This window comes from Mus caroli, unplaced genomic scaffold, assembly GCF_978045245.1.
Source record: "Mus caroli unplaced genomic scaffold, Mus_caroli_1 scaffold_19, whole genome shotgun sequence".
Taxonomy (NCBI): domain Eukaryota; kingdom Metazoa; phylum Chordata; class Mammalia; order Rodentia; family Muridae; genus Mus; species Mus caroli.
Window position 1 is genome coordinate 31,853,827 of NW_028227274.1, and position 14,386 is coordinate 31,868,212.

A 14,386-nucleotide genomic window follows, 5' to 3' on the forward strand; every position below is an offset into this window, starting at 1 on the left:
CCTCGTGGAAACACATTTGTACAAAATCAGTGGTTAGCATTGAGCTACATGGCATCATTGATTTAGACATTTTACAGCAACTTGAATACTCAAGCATAAACAAAACCTTGATTTTCTAGGCTGCTGGCAGAGTTCCCTGCGACCGGTGGGCTCCTCACCTCCTGGCAATTCTACTCTGTGAAGCTCCTCAGATACGTCTCCTACTACGACTACTTCATTGCCTCCTGTGAAATCATATTTTGTATTTTTCTCTTTGTCTTCATAATACAAGAACTGAGGAAAGTGAATGAGTTTAAGTCTGCCTATTTCAGAAGCGTCTGGAACTGGCTGGAAATGTTGCTCCTGCTGGTGAGTGTGTAGCCAGAGGCACGATTTAGGGGGATCCCTTCTGAACCTACAGTGACTTTCTATTCATCCAAGACTTACTTCAGAAGCTACAAGTACCAAATATAAAATGAGCTGTTAGAGGACAGGCTAATCCTATGCCCCTAGAAGAGAGAAATCTGTTTTCTCTGATTTAGTTCTGAGAGGGCCAGCAAAAGCCTTGGGGATTCCACAAGTAATGATTTTTTTCTCTCCCCTCTTTCTTCCCCACTTCCTCTCCCCTTCTTCCTCTCTTCATTCCCCCACTCCTCTCATCACTCCTTCTGACCAAATGTACTATGTAGACTAAGGTTGGCCTTTAATCCTCCGAGATCTGTCCTGCCTCTGCCTTCTGGGTGTTGGAATTTAAAGTGTGTGCCAGTGTTATGATTTAATGCACATGAGAGGTCTTGATAGCCACACTCCCAAAATGTATTTGCATGAGGCTTAGCACAGAGTGCTTATAGCCCCGTCTACTCGGGAGCATGAGGCTGGAGACTCCAGAAGGTCAAGGCCAGCTAGGGCAACATAGTGAGAACTGAGCTAAAATTAAAAATAAGGGGGGAAAAGGCTTAGGAAGATAGCTCAGTGGGTTGAGCAAATGTGTTGAGCCTGAGTCAAACTCCCCAGCACCCATCTAAAGAAGCTGGTAACCCAGCACTGTGTGGGGCAGATGCTGTCAGCTCGGCTCCCGATTCAGGGAAAAACCCAATTTTCAGGAATAAGGAAGAGAGTGGCAGAGCGGAACACCAGGTGGATGAACGTCCTCTGTTGGCCTCTGCTTGCGCTCACAGGTGTGTGCATCTGCACACACATGCATACATCACACACCAAAAAGAAAAAGGGAAGCAGAATGTCCTGTCTATCTCTCTAGTTTCCCCAACAGTGTCCAACAGAGAGCAGAACAGCAAATGTTACTTATTGTAAGTATTGTGTCAAAGAAAAGTCAAAGGAAAATCTCAAGCAGTTCTAAATCTCCAATGCCAGCCATAACTTGGATCTGAAGTCCTCTTTCAAAAGGCTCACTACAGCATTCTAAGGAGGTCGGCTCGTGCAGGTGGCAAGGGGCGTCGTCGTCGTCGTTGTATTACACAGTAGGAAAGACTAAGCTTTTAGGGGTGGTGGCACAGAGACCTTAGACAATAGAGTACCAGGCTGGCACTCTAGGATGGCCAGTAAACAGTGTCTCTTCATGAGATACAGTGACTCTAAGTGTCAGTTGAGCTAATTCCCTTCTATAACATCTCTGTTGTGCCTGGGCTGTCATCCTGCCAAGCAGAGAGAGTCAGCCAAGACCGCAGCTGGAAGGCAAAGCTACACAGGAGAGCGGGGAGGCCGAGGCAAGGCACTGCCTGGGCGGCAGCATCCTGGAGGCTGCATCCACGGAAGAGGTGGACTTCTCTGTTAGGCTCTATATAGCTGGAGACAGTGTGACCTCCTCACACCCACAAGGCTTATAGAAGGAAACCGACCATGGGGCTGTTAGGCAGGCCTCCCATTTCCTTCATTGTGTTGTAGTTAGTACCGGAGACAACAGAGATGCGTGGAGTTGTGAACACAGTTCAGAGTAAAAGCAAAATCGCTGCCATAGACTTAACAAAAGAGACATTTGTATGCTCTCGGCCCCAGAGCTTGACCAGTCTCCTCAGAGGAGCCAAAGGCCTGTGTTCATGGCAGGCGGCTCCCTTGTGCTTGGTATGAAAACAGACTTGAGAAGCCGCTTTTAACAGAGCTATTTTAAAAGCCTACATCCCATCTTTCCCCTCCCTTTTTATTCAGCATTTAATGGACTTTCTTCGTGTGTTTCTTCAGAGGCTGAGAGACATCTCGAGACAGAAATGGTCTCCAGTTTAACCTGTCTTCTTCTCCCTTTCAGCTCTGTTTTCTCGCCGTGTCTTTCTATGCATACTGTAACATGCAGAGCTTTCTCTTGCTTGGACAGCTGCTGAAAAACACTGACAGCTATCCCGACTTTTACTTCCTTGCATACTGGCACATTTACTATAACAACGTAATTGCTATCACCATCTTCTTTGCATGGATAAAGGTATTTATAGTTTAGTACGTAATCCAGTAGCACGTGTGTATTAGTAAGACTACTATGGTGGATGGAGGGGAAGCAGTTCCCCCACTAGGAAGTGAAAAAAATTTTTAAGATGTATTTATTTATTTTATGTATATGAGTACACTGTAGCTGTACAGATGGTTGTGAGCCATCACGTGGTTGCTGGGAATTGGACTCAGGACCTCTGCTCACTCCAGCCCCGCTCACTCAGGCCCAAAGGTTTATTTATTATTATGTGTAAGTACATTGTAGCTGTCTTCAGACACACCAGAAGAGGGCGTCAAATCTCATTACAGATGGTTGTGAACCTCCATGTGGTTGCTGAGATTTGAACTCAGCACCTCCAGAAGAGCAGTCAGTGTTCTTAACTGCTGAGCCATTTCACTGGCCCCAAGAAGTGATTTTTTTAAAAAAGCAATTTGGCACACTGGATAAGGTTTTTGCCCAAATCTGGTGACCCAAGCTTGATCCTTGAAAAAGAGAGAACCGGTTCCCCCAAGTTGTCCTCTGACATCTACATGTGCTGTGGTATCCTGTCCCACAAACCCCCATCACCTGTGCAAATCCCCCAAAAAGTAATTTAAAAATGAACTTGACCTTTAAATGAGTGCTTATTGATCTTCAAACACCCATGCATATCATTGTCTTCTTCTTATTTAGTAAGTTCTTCTGAAATTAATTTACTGGACTCTAAACAGCCCCACTGGAACGCACTGACTGTTGTGCCATGTTGCTTTCAGATATTCAAGTTCATAAGCTTCAATGAGACGATGTCGCAGCTGTCATCAACACTCTCCCGCTGCATGAAGGACATCGTGGGGTTCGCCATCATGTTCTTCATCATCTTCTCTGCTTATGCCCAGTTGGGATTTCTGGTTTTTGGGTCACAAGTTGATGATTTTTCAACTTTTCAAAATTCCATGTAAGTCCTGTAATACAAATTGTGATACAAATGTTTTCTAGCTAGAAAAAAAAAATCACAGAAAGTCGTATGATAAGTAGATCACTTAAAGCTTGGTTCTATATTTCACCTAAGACTACATGTCATGCAAACGACGTCTGCCACCTGAGAACTAAACTAGGCGGTAGTATCGATTTTGTAGTCATTGGTAGGTCAAGTCAGAAAAATAATTTTTAACTTAAAGTGCGAATATTACCCAAAATAACGTAAGTGGGCCCCAGGTTGGGGTAGCGTTTACTCTTGGCAGAGAGGGGATCAGTGTTTGCTACAGAGGCATCGTCTCTAGAATCTTTGCTTCCCCTGTTAACTCCGTTGCCCCTGGCTTGTGTGACAGACTTACACTCTAAGGAAACCTCCTGAACCAAGGCCTGGTGGTACGTGCCCAAAACCCAGCACTCAGGAGGCGAAGCAGAAGGAGCTCAGCTGAGGCCATGCTGGGCTATGTATTTTGAGACTCTGTGTCTCAAAAATAGAAAAACATCTAAAAATTTTTTAATATGTAAAAACAGCTTTATAAAAGGAAAGTGTATGACACACGTCTATATTCACAGAACTCAAGAGACTGAGGAAGGAGGATCACAAGTTCAAGACCAGCCTGACTAGGTCCACCCAGATTAAAAGAAAAAAACAAGAAAGATTTGGGTTTATAAAGCAATCAGTAACTGCAAATGAACCTATACAAGTGAATAGTTATGTGCCTTACAAAAATGTTCAAGCTTTTCTTCAAACATGAAATATTTCCTAGATTGTACTTATTTTTTGGCTGGGGATACAGCTCAGGTGATAGAGTCCTTGCTGCTCAAAGGAGAGTAAGGTGGCTTGTGACTGTAACATTCTGTCGGTGGTCCCCCACTCCCACCCCGCAGATGACAGGATGTCACTTTCCCTCATGGCTTAGTAATACTCCATTGTATGTGTGGGAACAGGGGAAGGACCAGGACAGTTACCATTGCCTAAACTACTTGATCAGCTGTTGAAGTACCGCTAATCATGCTTTAGGGGACTTTTTTCCTTGTATGTTTGTATGATACATGTGTGCTGTTCGCATGTATTTGTGTGGCCTTGTGTGTGTGTGTGTGTGTGTGCAGGTGAATGTACAGGAGGTGGCCAGAGGTTGATAGGAGGTTCCCTTGATGGCTTTACACTTTGTCTTTAATTGTGTGGGGGGCAGGGAGGAGAGAGGGATTATGCATGTAAGGTCAGAGGACAGTATGTAGGAGTCAATTCTTTCCTTGGACTTAGTGGCAAGCCCTTTACCTGCTAAGTCACCTCCTTCACCCTTCAGTTTTATTTCCGGGCCTGTCACTGAACCTGGAGCTCACTGGTTGGAGGCCAGCGAGCTCCTGGACTCCATTTTCTGTCCTGCCCCAAGACCTCCACGCTCAGCTTTGGCACAGGCTTAGTAATACTTGAGGCTTGAGACCCAAACTAAGGTTCTCATGCCTGCACATCAGGCTCTTTCCCCGATGAGCCAGCTATATAGCCCCACCTTGGGGACAGCTTGCTAGTGGCTTTAGAGAAATTTTTACTTTTTTAGAGGGTGCCATGTAGCCTACAAAACCCTTAAATTTGCAATGTTAGGGAGGCCACCACTGAATTCCTGGTCTTCTGCTTCAACCTCTGGGGTGCTGGGATCATAGGCATGTTCTACTATGCGCAGTCCATTTTTAGGATGCTGCCACAGCATAATAGAAGCCAGAGAGGAAGAGTTGGGTTGTGACTCAGTGGTAGAGCACTTACCTAGCATGCATGAGGTCTTGGCTTTAGCCCCCAACACTGAGGAAAGGGAAATGCCTGTGTCTTATGCAGCCAGAGTCATTAGCAATCCCAAGCTGTCATGTATGTGAATGAAGAGATGGAACATCTTCTAATGCTTTTCTTCTCACCAAAGATTTGCACAATTTCGAATTGTCCTCGGGGACTTTAACTTTGCTGGCATCCAGCAGGCCAACTGGATCTTGGGGCCCATCTACTTCATCACGTTTATCTTCTTTGTGTTCTTTGTGCTCCTGGTAAGAACGACTCCCACTCTTTTCTTCATTGTAGGCTAGTCACAAAGTTGTGGCATTGCATACTTAGTCCCCACCTAGTGGTGTTGTTTGAAGAGGTTTGGGTGGCGTGGCCTTGACTGAAGAAGGCTCAAGTGATTCTTGCTCAGCTTCCCAAGTAGCCGAACTATAGGCCCTTGAGCCACCCAGCTTTAAAAGTCTGTGTGTGTGTGTGTGTGTGTGTGTGTGTGTGTGTGTGTGTGTGTGTGTTGCGATGCTGGGGAATCAAACTCAGGACCTTTAACATTCTACATAAACGCTCCAACACTGAGCTGTATGCCTACTCCTATGTACATTTTATTGACATAATTATTTGAATATTTCTCCCCAGAACATGTTCTTGGCAATAATTAATGACACCTATTCTGAAGTTAAGGCTGATTATTCAATAGGCAGAAGACCAGATTTTGAACTTGGTAAAATAATTCAAAAGGTAAGTTAAAGCATTTTCCTAAATATAATTCACCTTTAGATCACTGAAATCCTCCAGTGAGACATGTGCCCTTTGGGTCTTTTCATTGTTTGAGAAAGGCTTTCAGGTCTACAAGTTGGCCTCAAACTCACTATGCTGCTGAGAATATTCTTAACAACCTCCTCCCTGTGCCTCCTGGGCGCTAGCGTTATAGACAAGCACCACCAGGCTCAGTTATGCGGTGCGTGGGCTGGAAGCCAGTGCTTCGTGTGTGCTAGGTAAGTAATGTCGACTGAGCTACATCCCAGCCCCTCGGGCTCTGACAATTTAGCCAAAATGATTTCAGAGTTTCACCTACTAAATACTAACTACAAAGCACTGTCAGATAATAAACGGAAAGTGTTCTATTGCTCCTAAATGTTTCTCAGGCTAGAATCTAGCAAACCTCCACCATCAGACTCCACATGTGCCCACCTTGTCTGCCTTGTGTGCCCTGTCTGCCTTGCTCTCCTGCTATGTTTATGGCAGCAACATCCAGGCTCTCCTGGTTCAAACATCGTCTGTCCTCGAGGCTTACGGCCTCTCTCTGCAGACAGAGGTCTTACACCTGTGGAATATCAAGGACCCTCCAAATTCTCCCTGCCTTCCATTCCCCATGATAACACCTTTACTGTTCTAACCTGCCCCCAGGCCTTCCTATTTTGAATCTAGCAGATTCCCAGGGCAGTCATATTATCCCAAGCCCCACGCTGCTTCAATTATCATGAGCTAGAGTTCTCCCTTTCCAGCCTTGGTCTCACTGGGCAGCTCTGGCTGGGCCTTGCTGTGTGGATCAGGTTGGTCTTGAATTAACAGCGGTCTCCAGAGTGCTGCCGAACTGAGTATGTCCGCATAACACACATTCTCCCTCTGCCTCCTCCTCGCGCCATTTTCTACCCACGAACTAGTCTCATAGCTCTTCTCTCTCTTGGCAACTTTCTGTTCTTGACAGAGTGAAATCTGCTGTCTTTTTGATATCTGGCTCGTTCTGAGTGACATGCCCACCTTACCTCCTTAGTTATGCTTAGATATGCTGTGATAAAACACAACGACTAAAATAATCTGAGAGGAATGTGTTTATTTCAGTTTACAACTTGTAGTCTGTAATCAAGGGAATTTGAGGCAGGAACTTGAGGGTAGGAATGTGGAGGCAGGAACTGAAGCAGAGGCTGTGGAGGAGTGCTGCTTTTACTGGCTGGCACTGCACCCAGTGAGCTAGGTCCTCCCTCCTCAATCATTAATCAGGAAAAATAACACACAGACTCCAGTATGGTACGGGCATTTTCTTGGTTGAGGTTCCCTCTTTTCAAACACTTCTAGTTGGTGCCAAGTTGAATAAAACCAGCCAGCATGCCTCTCTACCCCGACTTGTACATCTTGGAATTGCTTGTGTAATTCCAAGATCACTTCACAGAAGTGTCAGTAGCTATGGACCCGTGGGGCTTAGAGCTCTGTCTTGAAACTTGCCTGTAAGAGAATACTGTTAACATAAGAGTGTTAATATACTTAAATCAATCCATGTTTGCACTTAAAATCTTTTAAGATTTTTAATTGTGTGTATGGATATGTGTGACCCTCTGCCCTTGGGGATGGAAGGCCTGTATGGGCCCATGAGGGCAAAGGGAGCTCAGAGGATGGACTGGGGGTTGGGCAGCCCCACAGAGAAGACAACACACATTACCTTTACTTGGGGTGATTCAAGGCTTAGTTTTGGGGGATGGGGTGAGGTAAAACGATCCAGGATGTGTTGGCTTAGGTACCAGTACCGAAAGGCCTCATTAGCAAGGGGTAGCATTTCAGAAATCTCAGGGGCTAGCTGGAAGGGTTCTTGGGTTCTTATTGGGAGAAAGGAAGTTGAATCTGTAGTCTTAAGGCTACATGACATTCTGCAGGTAGAGTTGTGGGCGTGGGTGTGGGGGGTTGTTGAACTCTCCAGACAAGGTCAGAGACGGGGAAACCCTACCAATGATGGGATTCCTCCACTATGTACCAAGCTCAGGTTATCTGGTCAATGGCAGACTTCAACCTTAATTAGCAGGGCAATAGGTGTGTCTGGGTATGGGTATGTGCTTGTGAGTGCAGGTGCCCATGGAGTCCAGAGGCAGGAGTTACAGGTGGCTGGGAACTGCCTGACAGGTGGTGGCAACAGAACTTGGGTCCCTCGAAGTATACCATGTCCCTTTTACCTGCTGATCCATCTCTCCAGCTCACATGTTAAATGCTAAAGTGACCTTTGCCCTCATTCCAGTGATGCCCCTGACAAAGTTCCTGCTCCTTCATAAAGGCACAGTGAGAGGATCGCGGTGCTGTGCCAGAGGTCTCATTAGGCAGGAGTCCTTACAGAAAACGTGTCATAGTTCATGCATCTTGATTGACTATGGAGAATACAGGAAACAATGTTTGATAAATTCTCAAACTCTTTTTAATTAAACCAGAGTTGCTTTAATGTTCTCGAGAAACTCAGACTCAAGAAAGCTCAAGCTAAAGAAGAAAAGAAAATGTAAGATACTAAAAATTTTTTAATCATTTGCAAATTCTGTAAAGAACATCTTAGTTTCTTTTCTATTGTTGACTAAGGTAACTTTTAGAAGAAAGACTTTTAGGCTTTCCGTTCCAGAGGGTTCCAGTTCATGACCATCAAGGCAGGAAGCATGGCAGCAGGCAGGCAGGCAGGCATGGCGCTGGAGCAGCAACCAAGAGCTGACGTCTGATCCACAAACAGGAGGCAGAGAACTAACTATTGAAGGCACTGATTTTTAAAACCTTAAAGCCTACCCCTAAGTGACATCACCTCCAACAAGGCTGTACCACCTAACTCCTAAAATCGTTCCATCAACTGGAGATCAAGCATTGAAATGTAGGAGCTGGTGGTGACATTTGCATTCAAACCACACACAGACATTCAACTTAGGACAGGGTTAGCAGACTCCTACTTGTTTTGTGTTGATTATCGTGTAATTTATTGGCTTTGTATATCTAAAATCCACTAGCAACACTGCCAACTGTAGTGTTGACTATTCTCATGACCACATATACGCCAACAGGGAGGTCTGCTACCTGCTACTGTGCAGCATACTAAGAGTCTTACCACATTTTCCCAACCTGGAAAAAGATTAAGATTCATATTTTAAAGTATGATTTCTGTATCAGGTGGCGGTGGTGTACATTTTTACAGTTTTTTAATCCCAGGACTTGGGAGGCAGAGGTAGGTGGCAGATCTCTGTGAGTTGGAGGCCCGCCTGGTCTAGAGTGAGTTCCACGTCAGCCAGGGAAAGCTACACAGAGAAGACCTGCCTTAAAAAAAAAAAAAAAAAAAAAGAGTATGGATTTTGCTTCTGTATCATTATAAAGTCAAGAAATCATAAATTAGACTGATACGAAAATGGTAACATCTACCAGTGTTGCGGGAGAAGCGATGAAAGTTGAGGTTGGCCCGAGCTGATGTGTAGTCCAGTGGTAGAGAACATGGCCCCATGTGTGGCTTCGGGCATGCCAGAGGCAGTGGGTTCCGCAGAACCACTAAAAAGACAGCACAGCACATGTTTTGCCACTCAGGAAAGGCTCTGGCAGGAAGGTAGGAGAGCAACATCCCATGCACAAGTATAAGGCAAATCTCGTCTACATGCACAACTTACTCAATTATGGAAATAAAGACACTTCACAATAATTTATGAATAGGACTTGTGCTCAATGTAATGCTTGTGCTTGTTAATGACAATAAAAGTGATTTTTTTTATGGCTAATATCCTATTAATTACATTTTCTTTTCTTTTTTTCTTTTTTTCTTTTTTTCTTTTTTTTTTTTTTTGGTTTGGTTTTTCGAGACAGGGCTTCTCTGTGTAGCCCTGGCTGTCCTGGAACTCACTTTGTAGACCAGGCTGGCCTCGAACTCAGAAATCCACCTGCCTCTGCCTCCGGAGTGCTGGGATTAAAGGTGTGCGCCACCACTGCCCGGCTAATTACATTTTCTTAATGAGCAGCATTTGTCATCAGAAAGAAGACACAGCCCAGCGTTCCCTGTAGGTCTAAGTGTTCCTGGTTGGACACAGCCCAGCCCTTGCTGTAGGTCTGAGCAATCCTGGTTGGACACTGCCTACCTAGTCCCTCGCTGTAGGTCTAAGTGTTCCTCAGTGGACACAGCCTAGTCCCTTACCGTAGGTCTGAGCGATCCTGGTTGCAAGCCCTTTTTACTCACATATATTTATTTTGCATTTCTCATAGGCAAACCACTGACTCGGCCCAGAGAGCCAGAAGAGAAGGCTTTGATGAAAGTGTAAGATTTTAATTCATTTTTATAAATCAAGTGATCGCTTTATTAGAAGTTGATTAATAGAAATAATTTATAGCAACAGTTATCACTTCCAATATATCTCTCATAATCTGTGGCCTTTCCCATTTGCCACAGTAAGCAGTTTAAAGAACAATGGAGAGATCTATTTATAGGACTTAATATATATAAATAGATCATTTCTATTAAAAGGACCCATGTTAATTTTCACAAATCTGGGGATTGTTTTATGCATGTATGTGTGGGTACATTGTGTATAGGTGGGTATGTACACAGACCAAAGGTATTAATTAAGAAGGCCATCCACTCCTTTAAAACGGGCTCTCTCTTTGGCCTTAAACTCACCAATTAGACTAGACTGGATTGCCAGTGAACTCCAAAGGTCCTTCTGTCTGGCTCCCCGGCCCTGAGATTACAAGAGTAGACTACCACAGTCAGCATGTTACAAAGATTTACTTGTGTATTTGTCTATATAAGTATATGTACACATACATGTGTATATAGGTGCACATACATCTGCATGGACTTTGGGTCCTGGAGAAAATTTGGGTATCCTTTTGTAACATTTTCTACAGTTCAAGACTTTTTAAAATATAAGTCCATAATTCAATAACTCACTCCTGAGATAAAAGATGTGAAAATTAATATTGTATGAGAAACTTTACCTAGCGCTGTAAACATGAGGCTCATCCAAATGAAATTTGGATGTACTAAAAGGAAAAAATAATCAAGTTAGCATGAAAATGTTCAACACCATAAATCAACAGGATAATAGCTAGAATATCTTCACAGAATGATGTCAGACTTCTTATAGTCAACAAAACTGTGCTTCAAATACAAAGGTCAAATCTACATGAACTTAATCGAATGCTATAGCTTTCTGCAGATTCTTCTAAAGGATGAGTATAAGCCAACCAAAGATGGTGGAAAAACACTAGAGAGGGGGAATGGGGCAGGAAGTTACAAAGTTAGAGGAGGCTCACACACCTGCAGTCCCAGCATTTGGGAGATGGAGGCAGAGAGATTAGGAGTTCAAGGCTAGCTTCAGCTGCATAGTAAGTGGGAGATGGTCCAACTTGCTTCCCATGCATGAAGGCCTGAGTTCAAATCCCAGCACCCATATGAAAAGCAGGGCACATGATGCTGTAACCTGTGCATTGGACAGATGGACAGGCAGATCCTGAGAGCTTATGAACTGGGAAATAAGGCAGAATGTAACGAAGACACCTGAGGTCCTGGTGTGGCCTCTGCATGTGTTCATGCATTGTTGTATGCACCAAACAGCCCAGCCCTCCATGTGTGTGGATGGAGGGCAAAGTCAGCACTGGGCATCTCCCTCTATTGAGACAAGGTTTCACTGAACCTGGAGCCATCCACGACTAGACTAGCCGAGATGACAGGTACCCAATGTCACAACTTGGCTTTTGGTCTGGCTGCGAAGACCTGAACTCAGGCTCCTATGGCTCCCTAGCAAGTGCTTGATGGAGCAACTCGAGCTCCTTTTGAGACAGATTTGTGTGATGTAGCCCAGAGTGGCCTCAAATTCTCATCGTCCTTCTTTAGCCTCTTGTAATACCAGCATGCACATGCTACCAGAGCTGGCTTACTGAAACACTTGGATCATACCTGAGGACACTCCCTTCTCCTTTCCTGGGTTGTTTCTAATTTTCACAAATCTGTTTTATCCACCCTAAATTTGAGAAAAATGAGGCAGGCAAGATGGCTGAGCAGGTAAAGGCACCTGCTATCAAGCCTGACAACCTGAGTTTGAACTCCAGAACCCACATGGCCTTGCAAGTTATCCTAACATGCACGCACATGCACACACATGCACACACACAAACCCCTGAAATGTAATAATGTACTTGGACACAAGACAAGTCAATGGTGGTAAGGATGGGTCACAGGAGGACTCCACATCAGGAAGGGACAGTAACACTTGTTTTCTAGTATAAGAGACTTGGGTAAACAACACTGGTGCACGCAGACCATTAACCAAGCATGGAGTATTTACAATGGACTGAGTCACTTCTGTGCAAGTCTGGCAGAAAACCTGCAGGGAGGGCAAAGAATGGCCACAGACACATTCTGAGGGATTCTTGCTGGGGTAGGACTCATGGCAAGCAGAGAACCTACACAGTACATAGGAGACTCTGGCATCCAAACTCAGCATTGAAAAAGAGGGACAAGAGAGTATTAGTTCTGATTTATCCGGGAAGAGATGTGGTGATGCAGAAGAAAAAGGTGGGGAGTGAGGTTAGTGAACAAGATGGAGATGCACGCCCTTGCCTGTCTGTGCTGCGCAGCTCCCAGCCCAGGCTGTGGGGAGCCTGGAGCCTGGGGCCCTCAGTAGGCTACTTGGGAGTCTTTGGCATATACAGACAGCAGCCTGTGCTTGTTTACTAAATTGACAGGAGATCCAAGAGGCAGAGCAGATGAAAAGATGGAAGGAAAGGCTTGAAAAAAAGTATTATTCTACAGAAATTCAAGACGATTACCAGCCTGTCACTCAGCAAGAATTCCGAGAGTAAGTATTTGTGACATATACCAACTAGAGTATGTGGGACCCCAGGATATGCAGAATGAGGACACAAGTTATATATGTTATTTTCTTGAGCCAGAGTCCTATGTGCTATACCTAATTCTTTATTTTCTGCAGTTTCAAAATGAAAGCACACAACTCCATTTTCTTAGAAAGTAAGACCAAGGGGCTGGAGAGAGGGTTCGATGATGGACAGCACTGGCTGCCCTTCCTGAGGACTCACGTTTGATTCCCAGCGTTCACGTTCTAATTCCAGTCCCAGGAGATCAATGTCCTCTTCTGACCTCTCTAGCACCAGGCATGCCTGTGGTGCAGACATCCACATTAGGAAGTGGAACGTGGCATTGTCCCTCTCCATGACAGGCGGGCACAGCAGACTGTCCTCACAACTTCCTGTCGCCTGCCCCAACTACCCTGTGGGCTGGGCTTCAGGGGCTTGTCCCCCCATCTCCCATACAAGACAGTGATAAATCTACTTCTAAACTCTCCCCTAGGCTCTTTTTATACGCGGTGGAGCTTGAGAAGGAATTACACTATGTCAGTTTAAAACTGAACCAACTGATGAGAAAGCTACACTAGCAGGCTGACAAGTGGAGGTAAGACTGCACGGGAACCAGCGCCCTAGTAAATCCTCGGGGCATTTACTATATTGTCCCCTAAACATGCCACCCTCACCAGCACACATCATTGTTCTCACACAGTGCAGGGGACTGAGTGCAGCAGCCTGCAAATGCTAAGCGCTGAGCTGTGTCTGCAGCCGAGATGCACTGAAGCAGCTATCACTTATAATAGGATGAGTTCTGTGAATCAAGCACTTCCTGTCATCTGTACACAGGCACACTAAGATTTTTTTTTGGGGGGGGGTTGGGGGTTTGAAGACAGGGTTTCTCTGTGTAGCCCTGGCTGTCCTGGAACTCACTCTGTAGACCAGGCTGGCCTCAAACTCAGAAATCCGCCTGTCTCTGCCTCCCAAGTGCTGGGATTAAAGGTGTGCGCCACCACTGCCCGGCTCACACTAGGATTCTTATCACCACTATTAAATTCTGGGAGTATAAAAAGGAAAGTCCAAGTTAATGCTTCTCACTCCTGGTGGCAGATCTCTAGGTTGGATACGAGGGAGAGATGGCTCTCTCTGGGTACAGAGGACAACAACTGTGTGGAAGTTTCAACCATATCATATCCCAGGGTCTCAACTTGCTTGGGACAGATGTAAGTCAAGTCATAAGATTCAAAAAAGGGATTATATCAATATAAAATAATCTCCACTCTTCAAAATCCAAAACTCCTAGAAAAAGTCAAATACAGAACAAACTCTGCAGCTAAAAACAGAAATCTAGAAGAGCATTTCAAGTTTCCTAAAAGTAGAATAGAGAGCGGCACATTAGCAGAGGAGGGTGCTGTTGGAAAGTGTGTGTGGCTGGTATTTCAGAGACTGGAGGGGAAAGGTTACTTTCTACAAGTTCTACAAGCCCCTCAATAGCCAGGCTCTGTCCTGTGGGTCTGAGCTCCACCACACTCAACTACAGCACTCAATTTACACATCAATGCTCAGGGTGTATATTTAAAGCATGAATAAGTCAAACATTTTAAGAATTAAAAATATTGAGGCAAATATATATATATAAAGAAAATGTTGCCCAGACTTGCCTTGAAGCCCTGGGCGATCCT

The 14,386-nt window shown here is 44.8% G+C and overlaps 1 protein-coding gene across 3 annotated transcripts in view; it reads left to right on the forward strand.

The window, feature by feature from the left end:
• The window catches only part of Pkd2l2 (polycystin 2 like 2, transient receptor potential cation channel), a 34,230-nt gene that overhangs the window by 15,655 nt on the left and 4,189 nt on the right, over positions 1 to 14,386 (forward strand). For all 3 annotated transcript variants that reach the window (XM_029471802.2, XM_021150311.3, XM_029471803.2), the window contains 9 exons: positions 120 to 348; positions 2,240 to 2,410; positions 3,169 to 3,350; positions 5,281 to 5,401; positions 5,769 to 5,870; positions 8,324 to 8,388; positions 10,110 to 10,161; positions 12,591 to 12,703; positions 13,213 to 13,314. In XM_029471802.2, coding sequence (XP_029327662.1) covers positions 120 to 348; positions 2,240 to 2,410; positions 3,169 to 3,350; positions 5,281 to 5,401; positions 5,769 to 5,870; positions 8,324 to 8,388; positions 10,110 to 10,161; positions 12,591 to 12,703; positions 13,213 to 13,297 — 1,120 coding nt within the window. In that variant the 3' untranslated portion in view covers positions 13,298 to 13,314. The remainder of the gene's footprint in view (positions 1 to 119; positions 349 to 2,239; positions 2,411 to 3,168; positions 3,351 to 5,280; positions 5,402 to 5,768; positions 5,871 to 8,323; positions 8,389 to 10,109; positions 10,162 to 12,590; positions 12,704 to 13,212; positions 13,315 to 14,386) is intronic.